General features: G+C 44.9%; 1 protein-coding gene and 2 gene segments (V, D, J or C); all 3 read right to left on the reverse strand.

Moving 5' to 3' along the window:
• Window positions 1-4,240: 4,240 nt before the first annotated feature.
• On the reverse strand, window positions 4,241-4,786 carry LOC128338042 (immunoglobulin lambda variable 2-14-like). The segment is given in 2 exon segments: window positions 4,241-4,566; window positions 4,732-4,786. Coding segments are annotated over 2 exon segments (372 nt in total).
• Window positions 4,787-6,264: 1,478 nt separating this feature from the next.
• On the reverse strand, window positions 6,265-12,820 carry LOC128338043 (uncharacterized). The gene is made up of 8 exons (XM_053279899.1): window positions 12,736-12,820; window positions 12,297-12,582; window positions 12,097-12,154; window positions 10,054-10,064; window positions 8,259-8,332; window positions 7,794-8,108; window positions 6,901-6,911; window positions 6,265-6,342 (listed from the first exon to the last, which is right to left on the reverse strand). The coding sequence occupies exons 1-8, from the start codon at window positions 12,779-12,781 to the stop codon at window positions 6,265-6,267; spliced, it is 879 nt and encodes a 292-aa protein (XP_053135874.1). The 5' UTR covers window positions 12,782-12,820.
• A 2,900-nt stretch (window positions 12,821-15,720) lies between these two features.
• LOC128338044 (immunoglobulin lambda variable 4-69-like) lies at window positions 15,721-16,264 on the reverse strand. The segment is given in 2 exon segments: window positions 15,721-16,052; window positions 16,196-16,264. Coding segments are annotated over 2 exon segments (378 nt in total).
• Between the last annotated feature and the right edge of the window lie 6,783 nt (window positions 16,265-23,047).

Genomic DNA, 23,047 nt, shown 5'->3' on the forward strand with positions numbered 1-23,047 from the left:
CACACACACACACACACACTCCTCCAGCACCAGCCTAAACTGGGAATCAGAACCATTATACTTAACGCCTCTTGAAGTGGGCACCAGTGTTCCCACCAACAGGGATTCCCAGACGTTGTTGAGTACAACTCCTAGAATCCCCAGCCAAAGGCCATTGCAGCTAGGAGTGCTGGGAGTTCTCGTCAACAACATCTGGGAATCCCGGTTAGAGAGAACAGTGGTGGGCATGTGGCATCCGATCCAGGATCTCACCTGGTTGAGTCAATTGGAGCTGTTTGCTCTACATAGGGTTTGCTTTGAGGACACAGCAAGTTGTCTTCTACAAAGAACCTGCCCATTCTCACCACGATCTCTGCTTATGGGGCCCTCCAGTTGGATTGTGTGGGGCAATCACAGAGGTCATTCATACTGTCAGAAATTGTATTCTACCCGGGTTTGGGAGCTGTCTATGGTCCTAATTTGCAGTTGTGTGGAAGCAAGGCCAGAGGAAAACCTGGATAGAAGTGACTGTGTGGAAGCAAGGTGGGAGGAAAACCGGGATAGAAGTGATGGGAGAAAAACTTGGTAGAATTGAATGTATGGAAGCAAGGTAGGAGGAAAAGTTGCCCAGGTTTTCATCCTACCTTGCTTCCCCACAACCAGAAAGTGGGATCACACACAGCCCCCAAACCCGGATAGAACACAGATTTTGATTGTGCGGATGACCTAATTATGTGGGGCGATCTGGGAGAGTGGACAGGCAGTCTGGTTGTACAGCAGCAGGAAGAACTAGACAGCTTTTCAATGCATTTCAGCTTTTTATAATGACACACAGATGGCAACACTGGTCACAAGAAGCTTTCCAAGTAGTCTTGGTTCCTTACGATGGGACAGAAGGTTTTTGTCTCAGTTCCCCTTTCAATTCCATCACTGTGAAACGTGCTATCAGTGTTGTACCACACGCCACAGTAATAGTCAGCCTCGTCTTCAGCCTGGACATTACTGATGGTTAAGGATCCAGTGTTTCCAGAGGCAGAACCAGTGAACCGATCTGGGATCCCGCTTGCCCTGCTAGTAGTGTCATAAATCACAAGGCGAGGAGGTTGCGCAGGTTTCTGTTGATACCAGTGGTAGTAGCTACTCCAACTACCACCACTGCTTTCTGCACAGGAGACCTTAACGGTTTGGCCCAGGGAAACGGACTGGGAGGCAGGCTGAGTCAAAGTTGCCTGTGAATGGACATCTTCACAAAGAGAAAGAAAGGAGAGAGAGAGAGAGAGAGAGAGAGAGAGAGAGAGAGAGATTAATGACTTGCATTCATATTCTCTGCTCCCAAACACCACAAAAACACACAAAAGCATTTATGGGGTCATAGGCCCAGATGCCTATATTAAATGAGTCATGTACTTCCTTACCTGAGCAGTAATAGAGAAGTGTAAAGAAAAACAGAGGCCAGGCCATGGTGGGCGCTCTAGAGAACTTTGGCTTACAGAAGCAAACAGTTAGCTGGCTGGCACCTTCCCCGTCTCTTCTTCAATCTTCCCAAGCTAAAAGGTGACGCCTTTCATGCAAAGTTGGCCTACAGTCATTGGCTCTGCTTGAGTCTCATGTTTTCCCAGAGAATATAGGTTCCTCAAGTGAAGTGACCCTATAGCCACCTAATGGCACAACGGGGAGATAACTTGCCTAGGGAGCAAGAGGTTGCTGGTTCGAATCCCCGTTGGTATGTTTCCCAGACTATGGGAAACACCCGTATCGGGCAGCAGCGATATAGGAAGATGTTGAAAGGCATCATCTCATACTGCACAGGAGATGGCAATTGGAAACCCTTCCTGAATTCTACCAAAGACAACCACAGGGCTCTGTGGTCACACAGAGTCGACACCGACTCAACGGCAAAACCTTTTACTTTCAGTGAAGTCACTGGTCACAGGCCAAATCTGCATTGTTTTAAAATGTTCTTTGTCTCGGATGAAAATGAAGTCATGTAGCAGAAATCACTCTGGAAAATGTTCAGAGGGCTGGAAAGAAATGGCCTTTTCACAAGCGACAAGAAAAATTGTAAAATGTACTGGGATCTAATATAGACACACCAATGTGAAACTAAAAAGATCCCCCACCAGACTGACCAATAAGAAACAAACACAACCTAGTCAAATAAATCTGTATTTGGAATTATAGTCAATCTAAGCAAAATCAAAACAATGGGGAATATTGATGGAACAATAGTATACTCAAAGAGGAGCAATAAATTCCATAATGTGGAAATGGGTACGAAACTTGAATGAACAAGTACACACACACTACGGTGACTCGGTGACCTCCATTTCGAGATGTCTCTTTTTTCAAGTAGAAGTGGAAGTTGATCTTGTCAAAGGAACACTGGTCAACATGCTCCAGTGTCCTAATGTTCTGAGAGATAAAACTCCGTTACCAGCTCACTGTTGTGTGTGGACTTGTCACATGCTAGTCCTAAAAGCTAATTCACACATTGATCTGCATCATTAGAACTGAAATCATCACATCACTTAGTGTCTCATCACTGGATCATTTGCAGCTGAAGATGTCAACTTCCTGGGACTCTGCTTAAGGTCTGGGATGTGCAAACAGGTTCGACATTGAACAGGTTCGATGATTCAGGGTCAAACTGGCCTGGTCCGGTTCGGGTCCGGATCAAACTCGAGCCGGACTGGACTAGCCGTCTCTGGACAAAATCCATGCACTCCAAGGTCTGCCCAGTCTTGGGGACTGTATTCTTAGTTACACAGAACGTTGCGAATGGGCCCTTGATCTCCAAGCATGAGTGCACAGAAGGAAAATGTCTGTTTAAGTATGCAAATATTTTCCAGCTTCACACTACAGGTGCAGGGTGTGGTCTATGTGCAGCATGTGGCGAAAATGGACCAGCATCTCCCCCAAGAGGCAAAGGACAGGACAGCAACAAGATTTTAACTGAAGCGAAATTGCATACTTTGCTTTGAACAAATCTAAAGAATGTCCAAGGTGCAGATTCAAATAGACAACAGAAATGAACACACGGCTTGGTTCTCCAGTGGAACAAAGGGATCCAATGCAAACTGGTGATAAATATGAGGAAAAGTGTCACCACCTCACCTGCGTCTGATGAAAAAGAGAGATACCACTGAGTGCCGTCCACGGATATCAGCCAGCCTATCCATGGTCAATGGTACTGAAAGCCGCTAAGAGATATTGAGGCTATTCACACGATTGTAGAAAATCGGGCAAGCCTCCACTAATCGGGCAAAATCGGGCAAGCCTCCACTAGCCCGATTTTCTACAGTCATGAGAACCACTGGCCTCGGCTGCTTAAACCAGGTCTGGCTCCGTGCCGCAGTTACTCACGAGTAGACCCCTGGCGGGAGGCTAAAAAGCAGCCTTCCGGCTCGGGGGTCTCCCCAGTATGCCCTGTGTGCTTGCGCAGGGCATACTGGGGCTTCCGGGGGCTGTGTGGCCCCCGAACTCCACAGCCCCCGCCGGCTCCGTCACAGAGCCGGCAGTCGTGTGGGTGGACAATCCGGCCACCCAGGGCTCCAGCCCTGTCCGTGTGTGGGGAGAGCGGGCTTACCCGCTCACTCTTGCAAACCGGGTCTCACTGATCGTGAGACCTGGCTCATTATATTATAAAGAACCATTGTAATGGCTTATAACTAATAGTTTATAGCTATAACTAATAAAGGAGGATAAAGATCATAGAACCTCTAACTGAGCAAAGAGGAACCTTTAAAAAGTGCTGATTCTCTTATACTGAGCAGGGGGAGAGCAACTGGCCCTATCCATCCCTAGCACAGCATCCCTCCAGTGGCTGTTGCTGGTGTCTACCTTGTGTTTCTTTTTGAGATTGTGAGCCCTTTGGGGACTGGGAACCATCTTCATTCATTCATTCATTCGATTGTTTATATATGTGTAAACTGCTTTGGGGTTTTTTTGAGAAGCGATCCAAAAATATTGGTTGTATTGAGTCCCTTTTGCCTATGGTATCTGGATTTCCTTCTTCTGCAAGGAACTTTCTTTCATCGCCTTGGGTCTGTTTATGGGGCCCACTGGTTGGAGGATTGTGTGGGGCCATCTGGCTGAGTGGGTATACGGCCCTGCTTTACCAAAGAGTGTGGGTCCTTGATGGTCTTTCTATGCCAGTTGTAAAAGGCATACCTTGGCGGGTTCTGATTATACTAAGCTTTCTAAATACTCCTGGTTCCCTGCTATAGTGAGGAAGAGAGAAGGTTTTTGTCTCAGTTCCCCATTAGACTGTACCACTGTGGAACTTGCTGCCACCGGTGTGCTCCCATTCGCCACAGTAATAATTAGCTTCATCTTCAGCCTGGATGTTGCTGATGGTTAAATAGCCGGTGTTTCCAGAGGAGGAACCAGTGAACCGATCCGGGACCCCTTCTCCTTTGTTGGTGGTGGCATAGAGCAAGAGACGAGGGGCCTGCCCAGGTCTCTGTTGAAACCAGTTATAATAGTTGTACCAGTTACCACTGCTTTTTGTGCAGGAGAGTTTCACTGTTTGGCCCAGGGATCCAGACTGGGAGGCAGGCTGAGTCATCGTTGCCTGAGAACTGACACCTTCGTAATATAACAGAGAGATGGAGAAAAGCACGAGTTTAATTTATTTTCTGGTCTTCCAAATATCAAACCACCATTAGGTTTCTATGGCAAACACAGAATACCAATGGGTTTGTTATTGTTGGCCTCAAAGGTCTACAAAACATATGTCCTGCACTCCCTTACCTGAGCAGTAACTGAGAAGTGCCAAGAACGGCAGAATCCAGGCCATGGTGAGCTCTTTGCCTTCCTGAACAAGGCAGATACCTAGGTGGGGCTCTCCTGGTCTTTCTTAAATCGGCCAGGGTGACATGATGGCCCCTTCATGCAAATACGTTCTGTGCTCATTGGCTTTCCAAAACTGCTTGTCTCCGCTCAGAATATGTCATGTCCTAGCAAAGCCAAATACCAAAGAGAACCAATTTGCATTAAAGGGTATATTTAAACACCCTGAGAATGGCCCACACATTGCCCAGGAGGAAAGAATGAGTCAGGTACCTGCTCAGTGTTAAAGACTGATTGGGAGTGGGTGGGGGAATATTTTCATCATTGTTGTCAATAATTTGAACACGAATATGACAAATATTTTTGTTTGTTTGTTTTATTTAACAATTTTTAATACCGCCCATAATTGATGTCTCTGGGCAGTTTACAGCGAAGCAAAAACAAACAGAAAAAGTTAAAGCATTAGTTAAAACAAAATAAATGACAACAGAAAAATTAAAACGTTAGTTAAAACTGAATAAATGATAACAAAAAAGTTAAAATATTACAATTTTAAAATTTTAAAACAATTTTGTAAGACCATGTTAAAACTATTAGAAAAATATTATATTATTTAAATACCGCTTTTCAACAAAAGCTCCCAAAACTGTGTTTGTGTACACACACACACATACACACAGAGATATAGATACAGATATAGATGTAGATATAGATATAGATATATAATGGCTTCCTGTCCTCAAAGGACTCACAATCTAAAAAATTAATTCCATTTCCATTTGAAAGGTGTCTGATCTTCCTTTTGTGGGATGAACAACAGGTGAATCGTTTTTAATTCTCCTTGGCTAGACATTTGTTTTCTATTCCAATAATTGGAATGGGAAATGCCAACACCCATAAGAACAAAAGAACAGCCCTGCTGGATCAGGCCCAAGGCCCATCTAGTCCAGCATCCTGTTTCACCCCTTTAATGACCATCCATAGTAAGAACCAAAGTGTTTGCTCTTCCTTCCCAAACATGTAGATTCAATCCTTTTTAATGCAAATTAATTTGACCTTGGCCTAAACCCATTTGAACCATAGATTGGGAAAGGATAAAGATCTCCCACTGTCCATGGTGAAGCAAAGACATTCACCATCTCCAGAGGTTGCAATACACAATTGCCCAAATCAATTCTGCCATATTGAACTCTTCTCAAAATGCCCTTGCATATTATAAAGTACTAGACCTCTCTTGCCTGTGGTGTCTGGATTTTCTTCTTCTGCAAGGAACTTTATCTCACAACCTTGGACTCTGTTTAGGAGACACTCCAGTTGGACTGTGTGGGGAACCTGGCAGGATATATGTAGCCTTGCTTTGCAAAAGGAGATGGGTACTAGATGGTCTTGCTATGCATGACAACGTCACGATTCAAACAGAATCGGGCACTAATCATTCAAAGTCATCTTGATGGTAGCATTGGGAGGAAGAGAGAAGGTTTTTGTCTCGGTGCCTCATTCAACTGTATCACTGTGAGACATGCTACTGGTGCGGTGATAGACAAGGCAGTAATAATCTGCCTCGTCTTCAGCCTGGAGGTTAGTGATGGTTAAATAGGCACTATTCCCAGAGGCAGAACCACTGAACCTATCTGGGATCCCTTCTGCCCTGCTGGTGGTGTCATAAATCACACAGCGAGGGACCTGTCCAGGTTTCTGTTGATACCAATAGTGGTAAGTGCTCCATTCACCTCCACTGCTTTTTGTGCAGGGAATTTTTGCTGGTTGACCCAAGGACACAGACATGGAGGCAGGCTGAGTCAACGTTGCCTGAGAATTGACTCCTTTATAGTGGGGGAGAGAGGAGAGAGAGAGAGAGAGAGAGAGGACAAAATTCGTGACTTGTATTCTTATTCTTTGCTCTCAAATATCACAAAAGCATAAATGGCCAAGTCAATTTTTATTGCGGTCATTGACCAAAGAGAAACATACAGGTAAGGAAATTTAAAAGAAAAATGTAAACAAAGGAGTAAGGTAGAATAAAATTCATAAAAATGCTAATAATGAAATCAAAAGCATAATAGACAACAGAAGTAGGTTCTCTGTCACTGGCCTGGAAGCCCATGTTAAGAGAGTCCTCTACTCCCTTACCTGAGTAATAACTGAGAAGGGCAAGAAAGCACAGAACCCGGGCCATGGTAAGCTCTCTCTTGAAGATCGAGCTTTCTGAACTCATCAGATAACAGGGTCGGCTCTTCAATCCTTTGGAGCCAAAGAGTGACACCCTCCATGCAAATTTGCCTTACGGTCATTGGCTTGCTTTCCAGGTCGTATCTCCCTTGAGTATCTGAGTTGCTCAAGTCAATACAGTGATCATAGGAGAAATTTGCATAATGGAGATGATGCCAGATATTGGAAGAAGCTGCTGGCTTTGCCCTGGATCAAAATCAGGCCGTAGTAGCAAAAGTCACAATGAAAAATGTCCCCAGGGACATAAAGAAAGGGTGTTTTCAGAAACGATACCTGGAACTCTATACCAAGAAATAAATCACAATTTATTTTGGCTATGGATGATGGGAGTTGTAGTTCCTGAACAGCTGGACAGCCAAGGTCCATCTGCCCTAAAAGGAATATCTCACAGCAGAGATTGTGCCAATAGAGTCACTAAGACAAAGGGGCAAATGTTGAAAGAAATATGTGGGATGGAAATATGTTAAGTTGCGTGCTGAAATGTTCCTGCTAATGCATATTTGCATAAATAGAACTGTTTTTTTATTCATATATTCTTGTGGGTTCAATTTCTGTTTGCATCCTAAAGAACCCACATGTGACTGATACTGCATGTGTCATGGGGTGTGTGTGTGTGTGTGTTGGGGATGGTGCTTAACTTGCAGCAGGGGGCAGGGGCTCCAAAGGCCTTCAGTTCCAGGCTCCAAAATCACCTCGGTGCACCTCTGGGAACACTGCAAGGGAAACTCTGATTCGCTGTTCTCTCAGGGGAAGACAGGGGAAGGTTTTTGTCTCAGTTCCCCATTCGGCTGTACCACCATGAAACACGCTACCAGTGCTATACCGTAGAGCACAGTAATAATCGGCCTCATCTTCAGCCTGGATGTTGGTGATGGTTAAATAGCCATTGTCTCCAGAGGCAGAACCAGTGAACCGATCTGGGATCCCTTCTCCTCTGCTGCTACAGCCATTACAGTGCACGTAGCAAGGGGCCTGTCCAGGTCTCTGTTGATACCAGTAAAAGTTGCCCAAGGTACCACCACTGCTTTTCATGAAGGAGAGTTTCACTGTTTGGCCCAGGGACACATACTGGGAAGCAGGCTGAGTCACATTTGCCTGGGAATGGACACCTTTACGAAAAAGACAAACCAACACTCAAGATATCCGTACATTAACTCTGCCTTCATATATCACATAATCAATCCTTTTCCCGATGAATACAGAAGATAAATTGCTTTGTGGTCAGACAGCAATGTGATGTGCGTCCTGCATTCCCTTACCTGAGCAGTAATTGAGAAGCGTCAAGAATAACAGAGGCCAGGCCATGGTGAGTTCTCTAGCGCAGTTTATGTGCCTGCAGTCAAAAGAGAACCATGTGGGATCTTCCCCTTCCTTCCTGAAATCCTCCATCGCTGAAGAAAAGCCCCTTGATGCAAATTTATTCTGTGATCATTGGCTCTGCTGGAGCTTCATAAAGTAAAGTTGTGCCATCAAGTTGGTGCCGACTCCTGGCGAACACTGAGCCCCGTGTGATTTTCTTTGGTAGAATACAGGAGGGGTTTCCCGTTGCCATCTCCCACACTGTATGAGATGATGCCTTTCAGCATCTTCCTATATCGCTGCTGCCCAATATAGGTGTTTCCCAGCAGGGATTCGAACCAGCAACCCCTGGCTCCCTAGGCAAGTTACTTCCCTGCTGTGACGTTAGGTGGCTTGGAGCTTCATAACCTCTCTGAAAATATGTGTTCCTCTAGGAACATAGGAAGCTGCCTTATATTAAATCAGACCACTGGTCCATCTAGCTCACTCTTTTCTACATAGACTGATAGCAGCTTCTCCAAGGTAATATAGGTGAACAGATGAAATATTTTTCAAATTAGGATTCAAATAAAGAAACAGAACACACAATTTGCTATGTATGCTAAACACCTTTTGGAGTGTTTTGATCTTCAGAGGATGTCATAAATAAATAAATAGCCATACATGTCCTATTTAAACACATTTTGAGGATGTAACCACCAAGGCCTTTGATTTTCCTCCACATGTACGGACTCCTTACAATCATTACATAAATGTTAATTTCCTCTGCAATTGAGAGAGCCGGGCTTGTGGTCTGAAACTCCTCCAAGCAACTGCAATATTTTTTAAAAGATACATACTTTGATTGATTGATTGATAGTTCAAATAACAACCTCCTTCTACCTGGGTTCTACCCGGGTTTGGGAGCTGTGTGTACTCCCAATTTTCAGTTGTGTGGAAGCAAGGTAGGAGGAAAACCTGGGTAGAAGTGATTGTGTAGAAGCAAGTTTGGAGGAAAACCTGGGTAGCTTTTCCTCCTACCTTGCTTCCACACAATAGCTTCTCCACAACCAAAAATTGGGAGCACAGATAGCTCCCAAACCCAGGTAGAACACAGTTTGGGGTTGTGTGAATGACCTCGATGTGTGACCAGGGTTTCTGCAGTTAACCATATGCGTACTTTGGCCTTGAGTGGCACAAGGAAAAGCAGAACCCCTCTAAAGGAGACCGTTGCAGGCACAGAGCACATTCAGGTTCAGGAAGGAAGAATGAAGGTTTTTGTCTCAGTTCCTCATTTGCCTGTGCCACTGTGGTACACAGCAGTACTCCACTCCCAGGCCCCACAGTAATAACTGGCCTCATCGGCAGCCTGGATGTTAGTGATGGTTAAATAGCCAGTATTCCCCGATGCAGACCCAGAGAACCGATCTGAGGCCCCTTCTCCCTTGTTGCTGGTGTCGTAAATCAGAAGGCGAGGGGCCTGTCCAGGCTTCTGTTGATGCCAGTAGAAATAGTCACCCCAGTTATTACCACTGTGTCTTGTGCAGGATAGTTTAACTGTTTGGCCCAGGCCCATGGACTGAGTGGCCAGTTGATTCACCGTTGGCTGTGTGCTGACACCTTTACAAGAAACACAAAACAGCAATCATGGCCTCAGTACCTTCTCCCTGCTCTCAGATATCACATCATCGCTAGGTTTCTCCAATAAATACAGAGCATCACTTGCTCTGCCGTCTGTGCTTCAGGTTATGCAAACTGCGTCCTCCACACCCTTACCTGAGGCGTAACTGAGAACCGTGAGGAGAAACAGAGACCAGGGCATGGTGGCGAAAGGTGAGGCAAGAGTGTAGGTCTGTCTGGAATCTTCCTTCTTCTTTCTTACATCCCCCAGGAACTGAAGAATGGTCCACCATGCAAATCTGCTCATGCTGATTGGCTGTGGTCGAAATGGAACTCCTCCACTGGAGGAGGTGATACTTGAGCTGAGCCAATGACATGAGGTCAAGGTTGACCTCAATGGCATGAGACCAAGGTTGGTCCATAATTTAATGTAAACGTAAAACCATAAATTGATGCAATGTAAGTTGCCATAAGTTGTATTCATGTCCTGTAACTGTATAATTTTTTTCTTTTTGTTTCTGTTTTTGTTTTCTGGTCTTGGACCGTAATAAATGTTAGCTAATCTCAAAAAAGAATGAAAAATGAAAGGCAATAAATGGCCATTGGGAGGATATACCACCCTCTTCCACTGATTAATTCTATTTGTTACAGAGGGTTCATTTTCTTCTTAATGGATGAAACCACATATGAACGGGGCCTGTCCCTAAACCATCCCAGAGTTCCATACTATGTTTGTGGGTGGAGAAAGACATATTTTGGACCTTGATTTCTAACTGTGACTGAACTCAGGAAGGCCCCCAAAGGTACCCATCTATGCTGAACGTAGCCCTGCTTCGCTTCTCTTCACTTCACATCATGTGCATCTGGTCTCAGACCTCCCTATCTTACTGAACGTGAGGAGACTGGACCAACATCTCCTCCTACAGGTTAAGGCTAGGATAGCGGGCATGACATCATTAAAAAAATTTAAATCCTGTTATTTCAATGGGTCTACTCTGAGTTGGACTGTCAGGATCCCCACCAATTGGCTCAAAAATGGTGTTAAAAATCACACACACACACACACACACACACACACACTTTTTGATATGTAAAAAAAAAAGCCTGCCCCCCCCCCCAAAAAAAACCCCACCAGAAATCATATGGTAATATTTTGTAGCTTGTGAAACTATCTTTCCAATGACACCTAACCCAGCAAAATTAGTCAGATAATTACTGAGATAATGAGGTTTAAAATTTGTGTGGTGGTGGTGGCCATCTTGAGGATGTCATCACAGCCGAGCACCAGGCATGCAAGAGTGACATCAAGGGAATTCTTCATCTAGAGAGGTTTTCAAATCACACAAAACCACCCATGTACATCTCACACAGACTTTCCCACGAAGTTACACAATATCCCATTCTATATAGCAAAAGAACCATGCTAAACTGATAAATAGACAGGACAAATAACTTTGCTGCTTTTGGTCCTGAGACTGACTGACTGGCTTATTTATTTATTCATTCATTCACTACGTTTTTATACCGCCTTTCTGCCTTGGCAAAGGCACCCAAAGCAGTTTACAATATTACAATAACAGATTAATAAAACTTTGTTGTCTCGGGTTGTTGATCTTTTCAGGAGCTGATGGCAAGAGCTCCCTGGCCTGGGTGCTTCCTTCTTTCTTGCCTTTCTTTCAGGGCACACATATAACAATAATATATTTTATTAATATTTTAGTAATTTCATAATATTATAATTATATTTACTTATATAAAGTGAACGCTCCACACCCTTACTGGAGCGGTGACTAGGGGTAAGGGCGGTCCTTCCATGAGGCAAGGTGAGGCGGTTCCCTCATGTGGCAGATTATGGGGCAGCAAGATGGCTACTGCTGCTCTCATTTCCTCAGGCCAAAAAAATGGAGGCTCAAGGAGGGCGGGGAGAGGATATTTGTCACCTCAGCCACACTGAAGTCTTGAGCCACCACTGACTGAGGGCCAGATTCTGGGTATATTAATCAGTTTGCCCTCGCATGGGAGCCTTGCTTTTGAAATTGCAGCCATGAGGCAGGGGTGAAAATCAGGGAATGTTCATGGAGGAGGGAAACTCCTTTCCAGCACTCCCCCCACACCGGGCTACAAACAACCCACCCACCCCAGTTGCTCTATTAAAGATGGTGGAAAGCATGCAAGGCCAAATTATGCATTAAAACTAACCTGACATTTGGTCATGAGAGCGGTGGGTGGGGGAAGATCCTGGGTCACTGTGGCTGCCCTAAAGGAGACCGATTAAGGCACAGAGCAAATTCAGGGCTTGAAGGATTCTTGATTTGTCACTCTAGGGAGGAAGAGTTGAGGTTTTTGCCCCAGTTCCTCATTATTCTGTATCATCGTGAAACACATCAGTTGTATAATACCTGTCGCAACAGTAATAATCAGCCTCGTCATCAGCCTGGATGTTAGTGATGGTTAAATAGGCGTTGTCCCCAGAGGCAGAACCACTGAACCGAGCTGGGATCCCTTCTCCTCTCCTGCTGCTGCCATAGAATACAAAGCGAGGAGCTTGTCCAGGTTTCTGTTGATACCAGGAGTAGTCGCTATCCCAGCTACCACCGCCACTTCTGGTGCAAGAGAGTTTGACTGTTTGGCCCAGAGATGCGGACAGGGAGGCAGGCTGAGTCACCGTTGGCTGTGAACTGGCACCTTTACAAAAAGAGCAAAAAGCATCAGCTTGATCAATGTTCTGCTTTCCCAACTATTACAAAAGCTTTATGCTCCTATGAGAAGAGATTTTTTTATTATTATTGTTGTTCTTGGCTCAGAGGCCTAGGGAAAGTGAGTCCTCTACTCCCTTACCTGAGCAGTAAGTGAGAAGTGCAAGGAAAAACAGAGCGCAGGCCATGGTGAGATCAAGACAGGACCTTCTAAAGCAAGCAGATGACTTCTGGGACCATCTGCCTCTTTTCTTAAACCCCCCAAAGCTCAAGGATGGCCCTTCCATGCAAATTTGCCCAACAGTAATTGGTCCGGCCAGAAATTCACATCTTTGCTGAGAATACTTGATGTGCTAGCAAAACCAAGAACCGCCTGACCAATTTGCATACGGGGAGCAACTGGATTGACACTCGGTCTTGCTAAGATGAAAATGATGCAGGAAAAGCTTAACTCAGCATGGTAAAAGCCATCATGGCTGGCCTAAAGGGTTGACCAAGCAGGGCCATGACTGACCATGGGCAATTCCTGGGTCCTTGGGACCTATGTGGATGGTGCTGGGAGGTGCCATGACTCTCTTGCTACTACCTGCTCCTGCTCTCCTCTCTATTCTCAAATTGGAATACTAGTCTAGCGCTGTTCCCATTTTCAGATCAAATGCAGTTGGGAGAAAGCCATGGTGGCATGAAGATGCACATCTTTGGTGGCATTTCCCAACCCCCTTCAATGAAGGGGCAGTTTCCTCAATCCCCCTGTGATGATATGGGGTATCTGGGAGGAGAGTCCATTTGCAAGCCAGAGGGGCTGCCACCCTCCTTCTCAGTGAATGTGGGGGTACATGATGGCAGAGGTTCCTCCTAGGGGAACAAAAAAGAGAGAGGTTCCACTAACTCTGTTGAAACTTGTCATTCCCCCAAGCAACAAGGGCTGGTTGTGAGGAACCACCACATCCACCCACCTTCCACAGCTCAGAAATCTCTCAGTATGTCTGCTTATTCCCAAGTACTCAGTAAACAGGGCAGAGATTTACTAGGAGGATACAGGGGGTGGAAATGATGGTGGTGGCGGCGGCGGTGGTGGTGGTGGTGGTGGTGGTGGAGGTACCATGGGGGACCAAATGTGAGGGACCAAATGCAGGACTTTGGCCCAGGACCCTCTGGAACTTGGAAACTACCACCCCAAAAAGGTTGACAGTGGCCTTTTCCAGACAGTGATGTATTCTACCTTTCACGCAAGTTATGATGAAAAATGAAATGAAAAGGCCACACTAAGTTCCAAGATGTAGCATATAGATATAGATATAGATATAGATATAGATATAGATATAGATATAGATATAGATAACCGCCTTGGGATTTTCTTAATGAAAGATGGAGTATAACAATAAATAAAAATAAATATAGAGATAGAGATAGAGATACAGATATAAATCATATTTTTATACCACCTGAAATGTACATCTCTAGACAGTGTACAGTCTCTAAGCAGTGTCTTGTCATAGTATAAGCACCACCTGCTGGCAATCTGTGACAATCCAAGGAATGCTTGTGGTTTTTTCAAGTAACAGTAAAAGAGTTTGAAAAAAATACAGTTGTCTCACAGATATCTTGCAGACTGCCAGCAGATGGCGCTAAACATATTGTGCAAAGTCCTCAAATATAGTGTGGATTTCTCATTTTAGTTTTCAAAATAAGTTCCACTGACGTTGGATTAGTGGAGGAAATGTGAAGCTAAATGAAAGGAGGTAATCACTTTCTTGAATTAAAGTAACAGTGGAAAGTGTCTACACAATCACTAGATGTGTGTATTAAGAAAACTTGAATATTGATTATTTTTCCTAGCTAGAATTTTCTTCTTCCTCGTGAGAAATTTTATGATTAAAAATTTTGATGGTGATCCAGGTTGCCTTTGGACTTACTTTATAGTTTGTATGTAAGTCTAATGTTCCTTGAACTATGCTTCATGAAACTATATTTCACAAAATGTCCTGTGTAATCAATGCTATGTTCTGATGTCTTCTGCGTGGTCTTTGCCTATATATGCTGTAATAGAGAAACTACATAAGTAAACTAATATTTTTATAGAAGGTTTTTATCTTGAATGCAAACCATTAAATATTGTCATTACAATTCCCTTGTGAGGAATTTGACTCCACATCTGGTGTGATTTCTGGATTGCACCCAACAGGTTCGTGACAGAGAGTACTACTAATGTAAATCGGGAGGGAGGGTAGTTTGGAAAAGAGGCATCTACAGGGAGACATGATAGAGGTGTATAAAATTATGCATTGAGTAGAGAGACTAGACAGAGATTTTAAAAAATTGTCCTCTCTCACAGCACCAGAACCAGGGGTCATCCCATGAAACTGATTGCCGGGAAATTTAGGGCCAACAAAAAGAAGTAATTTTTCAAACAGCGAATACGTTATGGAATTCTCTGCCATGGCCATGTGGTGATGGCCACCAGCTTGGATGGCTTTAAAAACAACTTAGAAAAATTCATGGAGTACACCGTTCTACCGTATTTGGGCAGATTATATTTATCATATTAATAGTACTAGAACTGATTCTGGATTTTCTTGTGATATATGGAAAATATGGTTGTTAAATGTATTGTGTTACTATGAGATACTGTTCTTTGTTATATTATGTTACTACGGTTCTAATAAAAAACCTTTTTTTAAAAAGACAAAGTCATGGAGTACAGATCTACCAATGGCTACTAATCTTGATAGCTATAGGCCACCTCCAGGTTCAGAGGCAGGATGTCTCTAAATACCAGTTGCAGGGGAGCAACAGCAGGAGAGAGGGCATGCCTTTACTTCTTGTCTGTGGGCTTCTCAGGGGCATCTGGTGGGCCACTGTGGGAAACAGGGTACTGGACTAGATGGGCCTTGAGCCTGATCTAGCAAGGCTCCTCTTATGCCCCTATATAAAAACTGGGGTGCAAAAGGTCATCTACAAGAGGCAATTGGCAGCATCATGCTGTTGACCAAACAAACAAACAAGCAAACCTGAAAAGGAAATGGTGAGTAAAGTTGCATCTAGTTCAATCCTAAATTAGCTATTTCAGACCAGTGAGGACGCCTACATAGCAGACTTTCCTTCTTTGCTTCAGGAGATGTTTTTGTCACAGTTCCCCTTCTGATTTTATCACTGTGGCTAACCCACTGCTATCACTGGTGCCACAGTAGTAGGTGGCCTCATCCTCTGGCTGGACACCCGTGATGGTTAAATAGCGCTCACCACCAGATTTGGAGCCAGAGAATCGGTCTGGGATCCCGCTGCCTCTGTTGCTGCTGTAATCCAGCACCATCCGAGGGGGCTGCCCCTCTTTCTGCTGATACCAGCCAACACCATAGCTCTGGTGTGCACTACTCAGCGTGCTCGTGATTCTCACGGTACCTCCCAGAGCCACAGATTGGGAGGGGACCTGCGTCAGAGTGAGCTGTGAGCGGACACCTGGAAAGAAAAGAGAAGAACTGACACCTCAATACGTCTGGGGCTCATCAAACAAGGTGGAAAAGATTTAGTAAACAAAAAAGAATCAAAAGAGCACCCTCCGATTCATTGGGAAGCTGCAGACCAAAACCTTTCCCCCTCACCTGAGCAGTAAGTCAGAAGTGTGAGGAAGATAATGGCCCAAGGCATGATGGGAAACTCAGAACAACTGGGCTTCCAGAGGCAAAGGAGCTCTGATTAGCAGAGCATCCTCACTTTCCGTCTTAAGGAGCTCCAAGACTTGTGGTCCACCCTTGTATGCAAATCTGCTGTTTGCTCATTGGCTGAAAATGTTCCTAGAAAAGCCTAGGCTCCCAGTTTGCTCCAAAAGCATTTAAAGCCCCATTCAGCCATGAGACTTGCTGGGTGACTCTGGGCCAGTCACTTCTCTCTCAGCCTAGCCTACTTCACAGGGTTGTTGTGACGAGAAACCTAAGTATGGAGTACACCACTCTGGGCTCCTTGGAGGAAGAGCGGGACAGAAAATAAATAAAATAAAATAAAATAAAATAAAATAAAAATAAAGCACAATGCTAAAGGAAGCATTCTTAGGAAAGGATGCCAGTTCCAGAACCAGAGAAGGTGTCTCTGCCTTTCAGTGTTGTAACATACAAGGTGAAAATTCTGCCATGTGCCACTTCTTCCATCTGGGCGCCACACTGAGAGAAAAGTTGCCCAACTTTCCATTCATGGCAGCTTTCCCACGCATCAAAGATCCTATCCCCACGTCAGGCAACATTTCCCCCGCTGAGAGCACAGATGGTTTTCTAACTCATGAGAAATATAACCCTACACTAGTCTATGCTGGTTCTGTGAATTGGCCCAGAAACTAGCTGTTGTAACTAGTTTGTGTTTCTTTATAAATGTCTGTTTGGGAGCCCGGCTAGCCTAGACCATTTGCCCTTTTTGTCCACTGCCTGTTTTGGAAAAGGATATAGGGCAGGCCGAAGAAGAAAGAGAACAGACATTCCTTGCTCTTTATTTTTTCAGAGAGGAAGGAGTGAAGGAGATAGTGGAGACTATAAAATCGAGGGAAGGGCTTTATGAGATAGGAGTGAGGGGGCACCAGAAAGAGAGCTATGCCTGATCAGGTTTCTTTTCTGTGCATGAACGAGGAAGGACTAGTTTAAAAACAAACAAACAAACCAGACATTTGTCCTGAATGATTTCCTGCTTCACTTTCACAACGCAGGTGCAGGTCCTTTAAGTGTTCTGGGTGATAATCTACAATGATAATCTACACATCACCAGTGCTACAAAAAAAGTAGCCAGATTGGACCAACATCTCCTCCTGCAGGCTATACTCAGAAGTGCAGGCACCATGCAGATGCCAACATCCCACATACAAACAAAGACATCTGTATGACGCATTCATAATCATCACAGATCATGTATCTTTTGTGGGATCGGGTCCGATCGGGTCGGACCCAATCCCGACATTTGCAAACGTGCACAGCTCGAGTAACTTGCAGGACAACCATTGCAATCCTAAGATGACTTCTGGGTGGAGTCCGTTGCTATTGTTTTTCTAACGATATCTGGAAATATATTCCTGTTTCTGAATAATGGTCCCCCGCATCCTGCTCTTAGTGTGTGCATTTCAGTGGATGATTTGACCTTGCACATTCAAAAGGTCAACCTGGGAGAAACCACCGTTTGCCACAGAGGTGCTGAAATCCATGTGCAGCGCCTGAGAGGTTTCCTCTGCTCTGGAAGCTCTGATACTTTGAATGTCTATTTTTCTTTTGAAATTGCAGTGATGGGGCAGAACGTGAAAATCAGGGTCTGAGGCTCATTGGGAGAGGGGATTATCCCTTGACCTTTTTACACAATACTGCTGAATATAGCCCCCCTTACCTGACTGCACACACATCACTTGCTGTTCTAAAGGGGTGGGATACCTGCAACGCCAAACAGCGTATTTAAATAATACATCATTTGGCCATGAAAGCCAAAAGGACCTCCCAAAAGGAGACTGTTTCAGTCAGAGAGTAGATTCAAGTCCTTAAGGAGTCTTGATTTGTCACTCTAGGGGAGGAAGAGCTGAGGTTTTTGTCTCAGTTCCCCATCAGACTGTATCACTGTGGAACATGGTACTACTACCAGAGCCATAATAGTTGGCACAGTAATAATCAGCCTCGTCTTCAGCCTGGAGGTTGGTGATGCTTAACTGGGCACTGGTCCCAGAGGCAGAACCACTGAACCGATCCGGGATCCCTTCTCCCCTGCTGCTGCTGCCATACAAAACAAAGCGAGGTGCCTGTCCAGGTTTCTGTTGATACCAGGAGTAGTCGCTGTCCCATTCCGATGCAGTACCACCGCTTTTAGTGCAGGACAGTTGAACTCTTTGGCCGAGGCGCTGAGACTGTGAAACCGGTTGAGTCAACCTTGGCTGTGAATGGACGCCTGTATTAAAAAGAAAGCAAGCAAAACGCATCGCACTTTATCCATCTTCTGCTTTCCCGCATATCGCAAAAGCATTAAGTCCCTATGACAAAAGTGAAATGACACTCTTGATATTCCAAAACGTGAGTCCTACATTCTCTTACCTGAACAGTAACTGAGGAGAGCAAGGAAAAAGAGAGCCCAGGCCATGGTCCGGTCAATAGAGGAGTCTGACCTTCCTAAGCAAAACAGATCCTGGGTGCGATCATCCTTCCCCTTTCTTAAATTCTCTGTAGCTGAAGAAAGTCCGTTTCATGCAAATTTCCCCAGTAGCCATTGGTTCTGCCAGAAATTCACATTTTTGCTGAGTATTCTTGATATGCTAGCAGAGCCAATGGCAATAAGAGTAATTTGCATACATCTCTCAGACTGGCCAGGGTGAAAATAAAACCACCATAGCATAACCCTGCATGGGAAACCCGATTGAGGGTGGGACAAGGGACTGGCTGAGTAGGGTTGTCCATGGTGTCCAAAATCCCCACCCCCAATAACAGCTTCATGGCATTTTTCCTGGTTGTGGGCAAGGATGGTTTTCACACTCATAGGAGATACGAACCCCACTCTTTTCTATGCCAAGATGCTGTGTCCACTTCTGGGTACCTCATTTTCAGAAGAGCCTTGCCCAATTCCCCCTTCCCTGCAACTTCTCCAAGCCCAAAAATCCCTACCCCCTTTAACAGTCCCAACACATCTCCCCCCACTTGAGAGCATGTACGTTTTTCAGACTCATAAGAAGTCTGAGATTCATTTGAAATGCAGTGTCCATTTCTGGGGGCTGTTTTCAGAACGACATAGATCAACTGGAGAAGGGGCAGAAGAGGGCAACCGAGACAGTGGACGGTCTGAAAACTAATTCCTGTGAGGGGCTTTTGAAGGAGCTGGGCATGTTTGGCCTGAAGAAGAGACTATTCTCCCACAGCACTGTGTGAAATGGTGTGCTGGGACCAGCCTGGTTCAACATCCTGACTCTTTAATGTGCATACATGGGCTGTGCAGGACTTAGTGAAAATGATGGTGGTGAAATAGGTTGTTCTGGTAGCTGCTCCAGAAACTAGTAGAACAGGTGTTGTGATTTCTTTCTTTTTAAAAATGTTCGATTGGCAGCCCAACGGATCTAGACCAGGAGTTCCCAACTTGTGGTACTCCAGAAACAGCTGATCTACAACTCCAATCATCACCAGCCACCAGAAATTGTTCCAGACAGTAAAGTTAGATTGAAAAGATCAGACAATTGTAAGGCAGGCAAAACAGGACAGGAAACAGAAATTCCTCCTTCCTCCGCCTCATCAAAAAAGGAAGCAAGGGAAGCATGAGGAACAGAAACTTTGGGAGAAGGCTGATGAGACAGGAGTTCAACCTTGGAAACAGAGCTAAGCTGGTGGCTGAGGATGAGCACGTTTGGCTTCTGTGCATGAATGAGGACTTTAAAACAAAAAACAAAAAACAGACATTTGAACAGAATGTTTGTCTGCTCATTCAAGTGTTCTCTGTGATTCTTCAAGAATACTATCCCAAGTAGCCAAATTGGACCAATGTCTCCCCTTACAGGCTAATGTCAGAAGGGCAGGCACCATGCAGATGGACTCAGGCTAACTCTCCACTTACAAAATCAACATCTGTAAAAAGCATGAAGCTGACCATGAATGTTGGTTTGGCTATATTCTTCATGTGTATAATTCATATGATGGTCATATGAGATGCAAATTCAGACCCATGCCCACTGCTCAGGCTGTAGGAAAATTTCACTGTGTTTCAGAGGCTCACGGACTGTGTGCATGGTTTGTGCATGTTGCTGGCACTTGGGACTCATGCGGGCAATTCATCTTGTGGAGCATTTCCAGGCGGGGCTTTTCACTCACTTCTCCACCAGAATGGAGGTGGTATGTTCACATATTGGCCAGATTTACCCCCCAAAGTCCCTGAGAGCTATTGGGGAGCACACCACACACAATTCAAGTTTTTCATTAGGCATTGGAATGTAACCCAATTTATATCCAGGGTTAAAAAAAAATTCACCTTTTGCATTGGTTTTGGGGGGAAATTTGAAGTAGAAGTTGGACTAGTTCATCATTTCTTTATTTCTACATTTCTATCCCATGCTTCCTCCAAAGAACCTGCAGTGCTGTACATGGTTAAGTCTGAAAGACTGCCAGTCTGTGAAGACAATACTGAGCTACATGGACCAATGGTCTGACTCAGTAGATGGCAGCTTCCGATGTTCCTAAGCCCTGTAGCAATTCTGGCTTCTGCACCCTGGGGAGGACGCGTAAAGGTTTTTGTCTCACTTCCCCATACGATTATACCACCGTGAAACATGCTCCCACTGCTGTACCACATCACACAGTAATAATCGGCCTCGTCTTCAGCCTGGATGTTACTGATGGTTAAATAGCCGGTGTTCCCAGACACAGAAGCAGTGAACCGATCGGGGATCCCTTCTCCCCGGTTGCCACCAGCATATTGCACATACCGTGGGGCCAATCCAGGTCTCTGTTGATTCCAGTGAATGGTGTTCTGGTTACTGCTGACGGCACAGGGGAGTTTAGCCGTCTGCCCAGAAGACACGGACAGTGTGGCAGGCTGAGTTAAAGTTGGCTGCGAATGGACCCCTTCAGAAAAAGCAAACGCGAAAAATGTGACTCTCCAGTTCTACGCTGTCAGGATATCATAAAAGCTCTGTGTCCCTGTGATCATTGCACACTGCTAACTGGCTTGCTGTATGTAGTGTCTCTTTCCCACTCTCTTACCTGAACAGTAACTGAGAAGCAGAAGGAGAAACAGAGTCCAGGCCATGGTGAGCTCAACACAGGAGACCGAGAGAGAGAGATGACTCGTGGGGCCATTGGCCTCCTTTCTTAAAGCCTCCATGGGTGAAACAGGGCCCTTTCATGCAAATTGGCTCCCCGGCCATTGGTCCTGCTAGAACTTCCACTGAGACTACAGCAGCTTCGAGGCTGCACAGGGCCCTACTGAAGGAAGAATGGGGCATAAACACACTGGCTCTGTGAAAAGCCTGTTGGGATGGCTTGCAACTACACAGAACCTCCATAGCACTTATTATTTATTCATTCGATTTCTATATGAGGTCTTATATTCAAATAATGGAAATGCAAGCACTCTGTCATCTTGCAAACAAAGAAAGCTTTACTCGCCTTTACCAGGTTGGGAATGCATAATTATTATGCCCCTACTAACTGGGCAAAGAGGCACCTTTTTAACGTGGCAATTCTCTTTATTTAGCAGGGAGAGAGTAAGTGGCCCTATCCACCCCCAGCACAGTATCCCTCCAGTGACTGTTGCTGGTGTCTATCTTATGTTTCTTTTTAGATTGTGAGCCCTTTGGGGACAGGGAGCCATCTCATTTATTTATTGTTTCTCTATGTAAACTGCTTTGGAAACTTTTGTTGAAAAGCGGTATATAAATATTTGTTGTTGTTGTTGTTATGGAAATGAGTTTGCCCTGGGCCTCAGCTCAATTGAACCATGGAACTGGGAGGAGAAGAAAATACCCTTCCTGTCTTTGTCGGGCAAGACAGTCCATTTAGCTCTTCACAGATTGCAGTCAGCGCAATCTCAGCCCATGTTTAGGGTAGAGAAAGTTATGCACGAGCGCTTGAATTCAATGCATGAGTGAGCAGACAGGAAAAAGTGCTCATGTAGACAACCACACCACAGGTGCAGAGAGTTCCCTGTGGTGACATAACATTGCTAATGTGGCAAAGTTGGACCAACAACTCCACCTAACAGCAGGCATCACATAAGACATATATACTGAATAGAACTATTAAGAACTGTGCTTGAAAACCTCTAGCAAAGGCGAGCCCATCACTGCCCAAGGTGGAGTGGAAAGGATTAAAACATATTTAGAACAATGCAACATGTAATTTTGCCCCAGAGGTTAGAAAAAGTTCCTTTGGACTACAATGCAAGTCTACGTAGAACTTACCATAGGAGAAGCTGCTGCTAGTCTGTGTAGACAATACTGAGCTAGATAGACCAATGGTCTGACTCAGAATATGGCAGCTTCCTATGTATGTAGAACTTAGGAAGTTGCCTTCTACCGAGTCAGACCCTTGGTCCATCTAGCTCAGGATTGTCTACACCAGGGATTCTTTAGTAGTAGTAGTAGTAGTATGTTTATTGCAGTCACAGACCAGATTAACAAACAATAACAATTAATAGCATTAATAAGAAAATTCAGAAATCACCAGAGATTCTCAGCGTTTGGTCCTCAGATGTCATTGGGCTTCAACTCCCATAATCCCTAACCAAAGGCCACTGGGGCTGGGGATTATGGGAGTTGAAGTCCAATGACATCTGGGGACCCAACGCTGAGAATCCCGGGTCTACACTGACAGGCAGCAACTTCTTCACAGTTTCAGGAGTCTTGCCCAGCCTACCAGGAGATGCTGCCAGGGAGTGAACCTTCTGCATGAGAAGCAGATGATCTGCCACTGAGCTATATAAACCCTGGAGAGATTTGTGGTGTTTACAGAAGGTTCTATTCAGTT

This window comes from Hemicordylus capensis, chromosome 15, assembly GCF_027244095.1.
Source record: "Hemicordylus capensis ecotype Gifberg chromosome 15, rHemCap1.1.pri, whole genome shotgun sequence".
NCBI lineage: Eukaryota > Metazoa > Chordata > Lepidosauria > Squamata > Cordylidae > Hemicordylus > Hemicordylus capensis.

Excerpts from the sequence above, each read along its gene's own strand:
- LOC128338043 (XM_053279899.1), bottom strand. The coding sequence starts at position 12,781 with ATGGCCTGCGCTCTGTTTTTCCTTGCACTTCTCACTTACTGCTCAG. Across the intron at positions 12,155-12,296 it reads GATTATTACTGTTGCGACAG|GGCAGCCACAGTGACCCAGG; the intron begins GTATTATACAAC and ends GGTCTCCTTTAG. Across the intron at positions 8,109-8,258 it reads GCTTCTCAATTACTGCTCAG|GTGTCCATTCCCAGGCAAAT; the intron begins GTAAGGGAATGC and ends TTTTTCGTAAAG.